Raw genomic sequence first — 13791 nt, forward strand, 5'->3', positions numbered from 1 at the left:
AGGCAGGTAAAAAATGCAAACTTGTTGGCGCTGATGGTCAGTTTTGCTCCCACACGGAAAGAGCTTTCCTAAGAATGAGGCATTTACTATAAAGGCAAGCAGGGCTAAGAGATGGAGAGAAACAATATTCTCGATCCAGCTATGCTTCAATCTACCCAAATCTATCCCTGAAGTTTTCAGTTACACCAGACTTCAAAAAACCCTTTCCAAAAGTTTTTCTTTGCCTATACACGTCTAACATTTGCAATGAAAAATGCCCTGCATAAATTCTAATTGGATCCAGGAGTGTATCCCCAAAAGGGTTTAGTATAACAGGTTTGGCAGAGCGTAAAAGATGATATAGAAGGTGGACACATTTTGAAAGACATAAAATTTCTCAGCTTTTAACTTGATGATATGTACTTTAAATCTCTCAGATTATTCTAGTAAACAATACTTTCCCCACACGCGTTAGACACCTTGGGAACAGTCTGCTAAATAATATACTTTGAAACATGCTTTGGTTGAATTCTCTCAAAGTCCAAGTTTTTAGAAAGAAGCAGAAAATGCTTTAAGGGGACGACCTAAACAAACAAACAAAAAACCCAAAACAAACAAAACTTTTCAGGATCTGTCCTGTACTCAACTAGAATTTTCCCAAATGGCCTTGTACATTAATGCTAAACTTGATGAACATTAAAAAAAATTAGGTATTCCCCAAAGTTTTAATAATGGTCATCTAACTCTGTGGCCAAAACAAAACCTCAAGCTCAACTGAAAAGACAGAAAACTCCCAAATTTTCTCAGGGTTTACATCAGATGTGCCCTCTTACTAATAACCCTGTCAGTTCTGTGATGCAGTTGTCACACTTTAGGTCGACCGGCATGACACACATAGAAAAAGGCTACACAACCACAGCTGCGATTTTATAGTTATTTTAATAACCAGGTTTACATTAACAGTCACTTGATGAACTTTTTTTTCTTAATTTCAGCTAAACTCAAAACACAGTTTTCTTCACGGTTCAAAGCAAACAGCTCTTCGCGTTCCAGAGCTGCCTCACAGCTACCACAGATCACAGGGAGATTTACTGTCTGTCCATAGTCACCAGACACAACTGAACACCCACACACCATTTCCAAAGGGGAACTTAAAAGGAATGCTGGCTGCTCAGGACAGCCCATGTGTACACTGGGACTCGAGCTGGAGTTTTCCAGGGGAAAAGGCCTGAGAAGCTGTGGCAGGAAGCTGCTGGGAAGATCTCTCAGGGGGAGGCCAAGTGCAGGCTTGGGATTGAGGCCTGTGGAGCAGAACATGACTCTCTGCGTGAAGTCATGAAGAAAAAGGCCATAGGATGGCTGGACTTTGAAGAAACCCATTCTCAGGATAACTACAACACTGCCATCTTTAGAAAACTTAGAGGAAATATCTCTAGTGGGGCAGCTGATTTAACAGTTCTACTAATACCTTCTCAGCTACCCAAGATGGTGGCTGCCCCAGAGAGAAGCCCAGGTGACTGACATCCCCCCCTTAGAGAGGGGCCAGGCCAAGAGATGAGACAGCAAAAGAAAGCTTGGGGGAGACGGAAGACCCGGCATGGCCTCCCACACGTGGATGAGATGCCAGGGAATTCTGAGAGGGCTGTGACTCACCGCCATGTTCTCTTCCTAAACCCTTAGGACAGGGCTCTTGAACGGGTCTCATAGAACAGGGCACATTTGAATATAAATTTTAACTTAAGTAACAAGGCATCAGAAATCAAAGTCAAGAATATGGTGGGAGTTTTCTTGGAGTTCTCAGAACTCTCTATGCTTGGAAAGTTACTAATTGTACGTGAAGACAGGGAGACTTCCTCAGATCCTGTTGCCCATCGTGAAGACATATAGGGGTTGTTCCTACAGCATAGGAAACCTGGGTAGAATATAAAGTTCTGCTTGAGTGTTTCATTCAGAAGTCCCAAGTGCAACCAACTTGGCCATGAAAGGTTTATTTTTCAAAGCACAGAGAGGTCATGGGGAGGATGAGTTGGACTCAGGCCGGGTAAGAGCAACAGAGGGCACACAAGTGGATGCTCAGACTAGAGTCATATACGTGTCTTTTCCTCCATCTGGTGTTTATAGCTGGTACTGCAACGTATCCTAAAGCCCAGCCCAGCCAATGAGGCATATATACAGATGCTTCAGATCTGACTAGCTCCTCTGCTTGCAAAACTGTCATTCTGAGTTCTGTTGTACCACAGGCCCCCACATCTTTGAGTTACAAATCAAGAGCTACATCCTCCCCTTCGCTTATGTTTCCCTTAAAATAAAGGCACCGTGAAAAAGCCTTAAAAACAACAAGACTCCTTTTATGAAGGGAAATCATCTTTTTCATGAGTAGAACAGAAAGTAGCTTGCTAGGGAAATCCTCTTCCTTGGCTATTTCCAAATTCCTTTTTAGCCACGTGTCCCCTTTTCTCTGGTCTTATTAAAACTTGCAGAGATAATGGCTTCTCCTATGTACCTGAAAGGTGCTCGAGGCCTGCTCTTTTCATGAAAGTATTTAGTACACAGAGTTGCGGGATCTACCAGCTGGATCCCCTGAGCACCGAAGTCTGATCCCAGGTTGAATCTATTTTTCCTGCATATGGGCCTCTTGGTTCTACAGATTCTCATTGGGCTCACAGAACTTGCTCCAAAACTGAATTTTCAGAAGTGGCATGATAGGGAATTGGACATTCATGTCTGACAGACAAGGTGGATACTAATGCTTTATGCTAATTTCCTTTACGTGTCATGTCACTTCCACTCACTGGGAGATTCTGGTACTAAAACAAAAAGTTCCCCTAAGGGATATGCTAACAGAAGGGGAAAGAGATGGTTCAGAATTGACAAAGAGAAGCACGGCCACAGAGCTTGCACCTTCTGCTCCAGACTGGCTTTCCCACATCCCTGCTGGCCTCCCATAGGAGCTGAGACTCCCTATTAGTAATAAAAGCTAGGGAACATCTAAGCAAACAAATTTTTAACAATAATGACAAAAAAATCATATTCAATCATGGATGTGCCTGGATCTTAGGAGATCAAGAGAATCACTCACCCCTGGCAAGAGAAGCCCATCTCAGCTCCAGTCCTAACTCGAGAAGCCCCCTGCTTGCCTCGGTTTGCAAAGAGCCGTGAGAGGTGAGCTCCAACACGTGTTTAGAGGGAGGCGCTTTTTAAGCGTGGCTGCCCTCCCCCCAGGGCCTGTGCTGTGCTCCCAGCTGCTGCCTTTTAAGAGCACCAAAGAGGCAGGGAGGGCAAGAGCAAGAGAAAGGTCCTTTCCTCTCTCCCCTCTTCCTTCCCAGCCCAGGAAAGAGAAGAATTTGAAAGCAACAGTGAGAAAGAGGCCCGACCAAACACTGGCACAACCAAGCAGGTGGAAGCAATGGTTGGGTTTTGGTGTTTTGGTGTTTTCATAAAATGTTCCAAGGGATAAAATCTACTAGGAGGGGATGTGACAAGGTCCAGAACGCGAAGACTGCCTGCCTTCTCCGCAGACCCCAGGGGACCGTGATGGCGTGACAGCTGCCCCGAGTGGCCATCTTCCGTGGAAATCAACGTTACTTCATCAACACAATACACAAGACCCCTTATGCTCACCCACCCGCCTCCCCCGCACACACCCTACCCCAGTCCCTCTGAGCCCTCTGCCTTGCTCTGGGCTCCCACCACCCACTCACCCCAAATAATTGGCGTCCCTTTTGTTCATTTTCCTGACGTCCCAGCTTTGTCTGTCCCCTTGTCATAAGATGCAGCACTACACACGCTCTCAACACTATATAGCGGAGGCTTTTACCTTAGTGGCCTGATTGCATGCATGTAAATGGGGGGGAGGGGCGTCCAACAAATCAAGGCTATGCATAAACAGAAAACAAAGCAATAATCGTAAAGCTAGGCAAGCGAGCGTTAACATTGGAGAAACATAAGGCTTGAGGCTTATTGATTCTTTAGATCGAAACTGTTTGGATTCACTTTCCTTCTTAAATATTGGTGTACCATTTTGGCTTCAAAAGAATCGCTTCTTGCTTCTGCCCCTCTCTTTGGGGGAGGGGTCGCTTAACTCAGGGATGTGATGTTAGAGCGGCCTCCAGGGGGCGCCACGATGCGCTTGCTGGCCGAGCGGACCCCCTCATCCACTTGGGTGCCTGCAGGTGGCAATAAGTTCCCAGGGATTAAAAAGGGAGAGAGACAGGGGGGTGTGGACAAGAGAGAAAATGGATTAATTTGAAGAGTGTAAGATATTAAATGCCTTCCTCATCGCCCAAGAAACTTCCGTTCCAGTCTGTCACAGCTATTCCAGGCTTTTCATACCCACCATCCTGAAAACGAGCCTTTGCCAGGAAAAGCCAGGGTCTTAACTGGATTTCATCGGACCCTCGGCATCATAACAGTGATAATAAAAAGAACAACGGGAATGATATGAAAAATAGCTGCTCGCATTCGTTTTGACGAGCAACGTTTGAAATACTCGTCAGATCATTCCATTCAGTCCTCACCGCTACCCTTGAGGCAGGTACTGTTATTACGTCATTTTACAGAGGAGGTGACTGAGGCTGTGAAAGGTTAGGCAACCTGCCCAGTGTCTCACAGCTTGCAGTGGTGATAGTCTGGCCTGGGGCCGCAGCTAAAAGGAAACACTGATATGATATGCACTCATGTCCTTTCAGAAAGGAGCCAAAACAAGTTTACCGGTGACGGTGGCCAGGGAGCAACGAAAAATGGAAAAACACTGAAAAATTTCTGGCAACTAGCATATGTGATCTCTGACAACGTCACCTTAACTTTTAGCACTTTTCGTCTTCCTCCCCTATGGCCCGTTATGTCTTTTCCTCCCTATCTTCCTGTTTCTCCCACTTCTTCCTCCTCTTTCTTCCCCACAGATACTGTCCCTTTACATGTCTCTTTCCTTTTTTGTCATCTCATTTCCCTCACTTTACAATTTTCAATATAGTGATGCAAATCTACACTTATCTTTCCCCATTTTAAGGCTACTGGTTATTGAGCAATTGAATATTTTCTATGAATATCATAGTTCTTAAAGATTCATGATACAGCTAAGCCATGGTAAATGTTCAGTAATTGCTAGCATTATCATCATGACAAGGAAGGGGAGAGTAGAATTAAAATCCTAGATTAGAAGAAGCTACTGCAATTTGAGCATAAAAATAATCTGAGCTATCTGGTAACCTGCGCAAACAAAGGAAAGAAAGCATACTGCTGGGCTCTCTGTCTAACGCAGAAGTTATGATCTTTAACCTGGCTGAGCCCTGGCTTCCTTTCCCACCAGGACTTCTCTTTGGTTCAGCAAACCTCCCAGCTTGCGGCCCTGTGACCATCTCCCTAGAAGGCAATCTGGGTTAGCTCCAGGCATCACCGCTAACCTCGCAGCGCTGAACTTCCCCTCCCCCTTCCGTCCTCCCCGTTTCACTACCTTCACCATCAGCTTCTCCAACTCACCTGACAGGCTAAATCCGGACTGATGGAGGTTCCTCACAGGCGGGTTGGGCCGCGTGGGAGAGCCCCGGGTGGAGCCGGCGGGAGTGCCCCCCTTGGGCGTGGTGGTCAGGTCAAACACTGGCCCGTCATACATGCCCCTGGGCACTGCGTGCAGGTCCGCCATCTGCAGCAGAGAAAGCGGGCAGCAAAGTTTATTCGCTCAACAGTTAAGGGTGTGTTCTAGGCAGCACAGAGGTGGCAGTGAATTAAGTGCATGTAGTGAGAGCCAGAAAGTAATAATCATGTTATTTTTACTAGGGATGCAATGTACAACATGATAAAGATACTTAACACTGCTGTACGCTATAAGTCAAATCCTAAGAGTTTTCATCACAAGGAAAAAAATCTTTTTTCTATTTCTTTAATTTTGTGTCTATATGAGATGATGGTGTCCACTGAACTCTTTGTGGTACTCATTCCATGGTGTGTGCAAGTCAAACCATTATGCTGTACACCTCAGACTTATGTTCGTGCTGCACAAGTCCATTATATCTTGATAAAACTGGAAAAAAAATTAAAAGGTTATTTTAAGGAAAGGAGAAGCAATATAAAATAAATAATGTGGGGTGTTGTGATAGAGTGACCATGGAGGTGGCGGGTGAAGGCCTCTCCAAATAGATGCGCTTCTATCTTAAGGACCAAAGGAGATTGTTGGTGGGGCCAGGGTGGAGGGAGGGAGGGAGGGAGGAGCTGGGGGAGGTGTGGATGGCAGTGCTCTCAGCAGAGGAAACGACAGTGGGAACGTCATCAAACAGAAGAACCACCCATGCGGCTGGAGCAGAGCGGGTGGGAAGGGTAGCAGTTTGAGATAAGGTCATAAGTGCTGGCAAGGACCGCATGGGAGTTCCATCCTCACGCTCCTCAGCACAGATCAAAAGCGGCTGTCCTCACTGACAGTCATTGAAATGACTGTCCTCATTCAGTGGGTCTGACCCCCTGGCCTCTGGCTGTGGTCCCACAGCACCTGCCCTGGGACCGTGGAACCCGCCAGCAACATCAGCAGACGCCAGGCGTGGTGGAACCAGAGCTCACGGTCACATAGAACAGGGCGCCTCCCGCAAAGGTGCTCACAGTCTATTATGCAAACACTGCAAGACCACCCAAGGCAGCAGAATGGCCGGCGCACAACCTCTGCCTGTTTCTTATCATTGCCCAGAGGTGAGGCAATGAGGACACGCCGACAGCCAACATCACAGGACAGCTTGTTCTAAGATCCAAGGAAGCTGGCCACAGAAGCTTCCCTCGCATCCATCAGTGACTCAGGTGCAGGTGCAGAGGCAAAGCTCACCAAATTTTCAGATGTTAATGATTCAGGTGAGATGATGACTATATCTGTACTCCCCCCAAACCTTGACCAATAACTGTATTTCATTAACATCTCTTGGGGTCCAGAGGCTAAGTCACATTCATGGAAATACAAAACTGATACCTAGGACGTTTGAGTTTCATTCTCTTCTCTATTAGGCCAAAATTGGAGTGTGGAATTTTACTCCATACTAACTACCTTTAAAATACCACTCCTAAAGAGAGAAGAATGGTGAAGGGATTTAGAGCACTGTCATGAATGAATAGCGTAAGGATGCAGGGATATTTAGACCGAAGGACAGATGACTTTGGGAACACACAGGTGCTCAGATGGGTTTAACTCATTCTGTGCAGGTGCCTGGAGCAGAACTGAGCTTGGTCGGCTGCAGGGAGGTAGACCTGCAGAACGAACAAAGTTCGTTCTCCTATGGAGGCCACGGATACGGCTGCTGCCACCCATTGGGCTCTGGAGGACATGGATTCTCTCTGGCTTCTACTCAACAACTGCCTCGGTAACCCTACATCTGAAACTACAAGGAACTTCCCCAGTAGGAGCTCAGTGATTGGACAACCAAGATCATGCTGGGGCTATTTGCACAAAAAAGGCTTCTCAGAATTCTGAATAATTTATTTCAATTTATGTTTATGTCTCCATCATAATTCTAGAATCCTCTATTTTTGATTTTATAACTGATTGGATTATCTGTTCCCCTTCCAATAAAACATTAAATTTGAAAACAAAAACAGACAAAGAAAAGAAGTTGGTTCTCACGGGCAGGGGTGGGCAGCTGCCTCATGAGATGGGAAGGCCCCCTGTGTTGCCAACATCCACCCAGAGGCTCGACGACCACTTACTGGGGTCTAGGAGTCGGGCGGGGCACTTACATATTGAGTTTCTGTGATTCTCTCTCTAAGAGGTACTGCAGTGGGCACCCATTTTCTGTCCCCAAGCCCCCGCCCCAATGTCGCCACAACTGAAGACTCATTCTCCCTGCTGGTGTGGGTGTTGGCAATAGAAAGGGCTCACTGGAGTCCCACCCAAGAACTGCCCTCAGATGAAGAGAACCGCTAGGCCCAAAGCCCCACCCTCTGCTCCGGGGCAGCCCACATCCCATACTGGTTTGTAGGTTGGCGGGTGTGTGTGTGTGTGTGTGGAGGGAGTGAATATAAGGCCCAGACCCCTTTCAAGGACCAGCCCAGCTGAGGTCCAGCTGAGGCCTTGGTTACAGCTGCATCCCAGCCTGACTTCTCCCTCTGCCCTGTTCTGCTTCCTTCATTTGGCCACAAGGGGTGATCCTGAAAGCAACACCCAGGAAACCTCCTGTGTGAAAATCTCCCCTTTGGAGCCTGTTTCCCAGGCAACGTACTCTGCAGGGAAGTTGGAAACCCCTGGGGTGGGTCCAGGCACAGAGGTGGCATACGGTTCTGTTTCCTCTGGCCTGGCCCCCAGTGACTTACAAAGGGAGCCGCCTTCCTCCTCCTCTCCCACCATCTCCCCCATCCCATGTGCACAGATGACTTTATCCTGTCTAACAGACGAGGTCAGCACCACGGCTCAAATCCCACAATCCCAGAGCTGGTCAAACCCTGTTTTGAGGAGCCCTAAGGTTTCCCTACAGGAAGGCGACCTGGAGATGAGTGTGGGGATAGGAGAGGCAGCTGGAAAGACAGAGTTCTGGGCCTCACCCCTCCATCAGCTAGAGCTACTCTGTCTGTAACGTGTAGGGAGGTAGGCAGACATGTACACAAACATGTACCCATATGGCTGTGTATGCATCTACCTATTTATCTGTGAAATCAGGGACATAAATAAGATTTTATATGAACCACAGAACTTGCTAAAAGAGTTATAAACATTTGCACCAATGGAGCAGCATCAGACAGATGCGGGATGGAACAAGGAGGGGTGGGTGTGGACTGCTGGCTCTCTTTGTAAGCCTTGAAGAGTAAATTATTAACAAAAAATAGATACAGACTTTATTTTGAATTATTAAAATGTTTAATTACTTTAAGGAAAAGCACTCTAAAAATGGAGGGAAATCGTTTGCAAAAAAGCTTTCTTTAGCCAAGAAAGTTTCTGAATCCCCCTTTTATAGTCCATTAAATCTGTGCAATGGTCCTTCGGGAAGAGATCGGTGCTGTGAATTTCTTTGGGAGGATCTAGAGCACACAGACCCCTCCCAGTCTCATGGTTCCCGTCCCTGTGCTGAATGGGACACAGACCCCCTCCCCCCCACCTTCCTCCGGGCTTTAATGCGCTTGTAGACATAGTCCGAGAAGGGGCTGCAGGGAATGAAGCGGCCAGCCCCCTGGGTCACGTGCAGGTTGCCATCTTCCAGCATGATCTTGCCCTGGCAGATGACCACCAGAGGAACCCCGCGCAGCTCCATCCCTTCAAAGATGTTGTACTCTGCAGCCTGGAGACAGGGGCGAGGGACAAAGCCTTGGTTATGGGTGCAGTAAGGCCAGAAAGAGGAACGCGGTTCTCCTGTGCTTGGGATCCTGCCTTCAGCACCCCTAGGAACTGACTCACCAGGTAAGCCAGGAACAGCTTACAAAGCATCTGCAAGCTTCTAGTGGGTGGAGGCCTCGGGAGACGGATGCTTGCTAAGAGTGGGCTTCCTGGCCAAGAGAAGCATCCAGTCTTAAGTAAGGTCCTCACGTGGAAGAACATTTTTGTCACTGGCAGTGTTCGAAGAGAAGGTAGATAACTACCAGAGATGGTGTATTTGCCATCTTGGACTGGGTAGATGGGTTACATGACCCTTAAATCCCCACTAGCTTGAAATTAAACAATCTAATATGACACAATGTTGAAGCAAAGGCCACTGCCACCCCAAATGGGCTTCTTCCCTACCTCCTTCATTTATCCAATAAGGGCAAGGCATTATTGAAAAGTGGTTAAGGATATCAGCTTGGAGTCAAGTTATCTGGGTTTGAATCCTAGCTTCACCATTTACTTGCTGCATGAATTAATCTCTGCATCTCCACTTCCTTAATAATAGTGCCCACCTGAAGAAGACTGTTACAAAGATTCAACAAATGAAAAGCACAGTGCCTGAGACATAAGTGCTTGAAAAATGCTCTTTTTACTAACAAGCATTGTATTTTTAAAACGCTTTCTGTTAGGTACCGGGCTTTAACTGTCAGCTTTCACATGGAACTCCTCATGAGGAAGTCATCAGAGCTGTTCACCAATTTTTTTCCCACTCTTTCTCCTTCTAGGCACAAGGTATCCGTGTACTTCCTGACCTCCTGGAATAAAGTACAGCCTCCGGCCTGGCTCTGGTCAGTGCAGGCTGAGAGGAAGTGATATCTCGGAAAAGCTTTCAAAGCCATGTCCTGGTCCCCGACCTCAGCAATCATAGCACGTGTAGAGAGTTGGTGCCTCTACCAGCCCCCAACCCTGAGTGACTGTGATGGGCAGAGCCCCTCTCCTCTGCCGACACATTTTGGAAAGCAGGAGTGAGAAAGAAACTGTTGAGGTTTTAAGTCCCTGGGAATTGGGGGTGGTTTGTTATTGCAACACGTCCCTGCCTGACTATCCCGGTTCACCACAAACACACGTCTCTCACCACCACGTTCCCTGCCCACATTCCCCACTCTGCTCCACTCCCACCTGCTCAGGTCTTACCGACTGGTGGTTCTTGGCAGAGACGATCTTGACGGCATCTGGATCCCAGATCACCAGGTCGCTATCAGAGCCCACAGATATTCTTCCCTTGCGGGGATACAGATTGAAGATCTTGGCAGCATTTGTGCTTGTCACGGCCACGAACTGGTTTTCATCCATCTTCCCCGTGGCCTGTTGAAACGTACACACACAAAATGGTCCATCTAGGGCTTCTGAGCTCAGAGCAGGGGGACCACAAAGGCCCACATATACAAAGAGGGACCTCTGAGACGGTGAGCACAGAAGTCCACCCAGCAAGCTACAGAATCAGCGGGGCTGCCACCATCACCCAGAGAAAATGGTTAAATGCATGGCTTAAGATGGAAGTGACGAAGAAGAACTACAATCCTGCAGCCTGTGGAACAAAAACCACATTCACAGAAAGACAGACAAAACGAAAAGGCAGAGGGCTATGGACCAGATGAAGGAACAAGATAAAACCCCAGAAAAACAGCTAAATGAAGGGGAGATAGGCAACCTTCCAGAAACAGAATTCAGAATAATGACAGTGAAGATGATCCAGGACCTCGGAAAAAGAATGGAGGCAAAGATCGAGAAGATCCAAGAAATGTTTAACAAAGACCTAGAAGAATTAAGGAACAAACAGAGATGAACAATAGAGTAACTGAAGTGAAAAATACACTAGAAGGAATCAATAGCAGAATAACTGAGGCAGAAGAACGGAGAAGTTACCTAGAAGACAGAATGGTGGAATTCACTGCCATGGAACAGGAGAAAGAAAAAAGAATGAAAAGAAATGAAGACAGCCTAGGAGACCTCTACAATAGGAACATACTTATTGATAATCACCTTAAATGTGAATGGATTAAATGCTCCAACCAAAAGACACAGGCTTGCTGAATGGATGCAAAAGCAAGAGCCATAGATATGCTGTCTACAAGATACCCACTTCAGACCTAGGGACACATACAGACTGAAAGTGAGGGGATGGAAAAAGATTTTCCATGCAAATGGAAAATCCAGGACCAGATGGCTTCACAGTTGAATTCTATCAAACATTTAGAGAAGAGCTAACACTTATCTTTCTTAAAAAAAAGAAGGAAAAAAAAAAAAAGATAAAGAAGATGGAAGTGACTGCTCTGGAAGTACGCATTTTTTTCTGGACATGTACATACATTTACTTACTTATTTATCCCTTCTAACTCCAAAAAGGATTATAGACAGTTCACAGTAAAAACAAATGTAATTATCAGCCCATATCTCAGATAATATGTTTGTATTTGCATGGACACAGGATAAATATGGAAGAACCTCACCCAAATGATAACAATGGCTATCCCTGGGTTGTGGGATTATAAGTGAGTTTTGTTTTCTTTCATGTGTGTACTTTTCTGTACTTTCCAAATGTTCTTTACTGAACATGTATCATGTTGGTAATTTTAAAATATATATTATTTTTTAACAGTTCCAGGTAGTGCCAAGATAAATATACACACACATTCATAAATAGATAACAATGTAAAAAAAAGACCAAAAAAATCTAAGTTTGTAAGAGAAGAGACAAAAATATGTATACTTTCCCCCTTCACAAAACAACTTGGGTAAGGAAAGAAGAATTTAGTTTAAAATCTAGTTTTGCGCTTCCTGGGAGCCAAGAAAAGGGAAACTCGGATTACACTGTGTAGATATGTACTCTATTTGGCTCTGAAATGAGTGGCTTCAGGGTTTTAAAAATAAAACAGAGGGAAGTGATCAACTTAATAATGAGTTATTTATTAATTTTACTCAAATCTTAGGAAGTGACTTCATTTGCATGACTTTTTTTTAAATTTTTCAGCTTCTGTGATGTTAAACAAGGAAAATAAAACCAGGCCACTTTGCCAGAAGACTCTGACAGACAATCACCTGTACAGCCCGGATGACCACACACCACTCCTTGGTGAGCAAATGACCTGAGAAGGGACATTCCCAAACCACCTGAGCCACCTGGCTCCAGAGACACCTGGGCAGGTATGAGGCCTCCTCTGTGCCCCCAGCACCCCCATGACAAGGCAAAGAGGAGCAGCGGCAGGGGGCTCTGATCTGGCCCTGGATGCCCTCCTAGGACCTTGGTCCTTACCACGGCCTTGTCCCAGATGACAGACATCCGCTCTTCCACACCGCTGGTGCCCTCGGGAATGGCTGTAAAGTTGTCCTTCCCGATGGCCTTCTGGGCAGTGCTGAAGGTACAGTGGGCACTGCCGGAGAGCTGCAGGTCCCCACTGGCAAAGGAGAAAAGCTCCATGTGAACAGGGAGGCTAGAGGCACCGCAGGGGCCCAGAAATGAGGGTCTAGTGTAGGCACGTGGAGTGCCATGACTTGAGTTTGGAATCCTTCTTCTCCCTCTCGCCAACTACGCGAACTTGGGTGAATTTCTTCCCCTCCCTAGGGCTCAGTTACCTTATCTGGAAAATGAGGGGGTGGGATTAGATCACCTCTTGTGTAACAAAAATGACCCACATGAGTGATGGGACTTATCCACAGAGGGCAGCACCAAACTAGTCTCCCTGTAATTTTGGTTAGGTGGTCATCAAAACTGAGCAAATGATTTTGTCTCCCGGACCCCCAGTTGCTCAGTCTGTGAAATGGTGATAACAGTTCCTCACTCACAGCGTTGTTATGAGGAACAATGAGATCACACGTGTAACCTCACCCTAGTGCTCGACATACAATATGTATTAACTGCTGTTACCATTACTAATATGATCACTGTAGTATCTTTTAAAATACACTAGGGAAGAGCCTGTTATCTGTGCTCAGCACTGCAGGGGAATTCTCGATGTTTATTCCTCACTGCAGACTCTAGTCTAGCGGATGGATGGGCGGCTCCAGTCTTCATCCCATCATTCCCAAGATGCCTCCACACAATGCCTGCTGCTTGTCATTCTGCACCAACCTGGCCAGCAAGGAGTTGATGTAGTCAGGGGTAGTTGGGTCAGGACTCAGAGGCGGGGATGTCACAAACGCAGCCGCCTTGGCCCAGTTCTTGCTCCAGTAATGGGTCCCATCCGTGCCCAGGCTGGCGGTGATGGGCTCACCAAAGACCACGTTTCCTGCAACAGGTAGGACAGAGATAATGGGTGATATAATATATGTGCTGCCCTGGGCCGGGCTCAGATAATCATAGCCCCTAAGCCTACTCAAGGCTGTGGCTCTGGAGTCAGGCAGGCCTGGGTTCAAGTCCGTGTTCTCCCACTTTTCTAAGCCTCTGCTTTTCTATCTTCTAAATGGGAACAATTCTGTATTCTGTAGAAGCCACTGGTTGCAAGATGCAGCATCAATTCTCAAATTCTGAGGCAAATTAATATTTGAGGCAA

At 46.5% G+C, this 13791-nt stretch overlaps 1 protein-coding gene across 3 annotated transcripts in view; it reads right to left on the bottom strand.

The window, feature by feature from the left end:
• Positions 1–899: 899 nt before the first annotated feature.
• DPYSL3 (dihydropyrimidinase like 3) overlaps positions 900–13791 on the bottom strand; it is a 112472-nt gene continuing 99580 nt past the window's right edge. For all 3 annotated transcript variants that reach the window (XM_024731400.1, XM_024731402.1, XM_024731401.1), the window contains exons 9-14: positions 13371–13527; positions 12555–12696; positions 10436–10606; positions 9039–9218; positions 5458–5620; positions 900–4145 (exon numbers count right to left, since the gene is read on the bottom strand). In XM_024731400.1, coding sequence (XP_024587168.1) covers positions 4057–4145; positions 5458–5620; positions 9039–9218; positions 10436–10606; positions 12555–12696; positions 13371–13527 — 902 coding nt within the window. In that variant the 3' untranslated portion in view covers positions 900–4056. The remainder of the gene's footprint in view (positions 4146–5457; positions 5621–9038; positions 9219–10435; positions 10607–12554; positions 12697–13370; positions 13528–13791) is intronic.

Source organism: Neophocaena asiaeorientalis, unplaced genomic scaffold (assembly GCF_003031525.2).
Source record: "Neophocaena asiaeorientalis asiaeorientalis breed wild unplaced genomic scaffold, Neophocaena_asiaeorientalis_V1.1 scaffold531, whole genome shotgun sequence".
Classification (NCBI taxonomy): domain Eukaryota; kingdom Metazoa; phylum Chordata; class Mammalia; order Artiodactyla; family Phocoenidae; genus Neophocaena; species Neophocaena asiaeorientalis.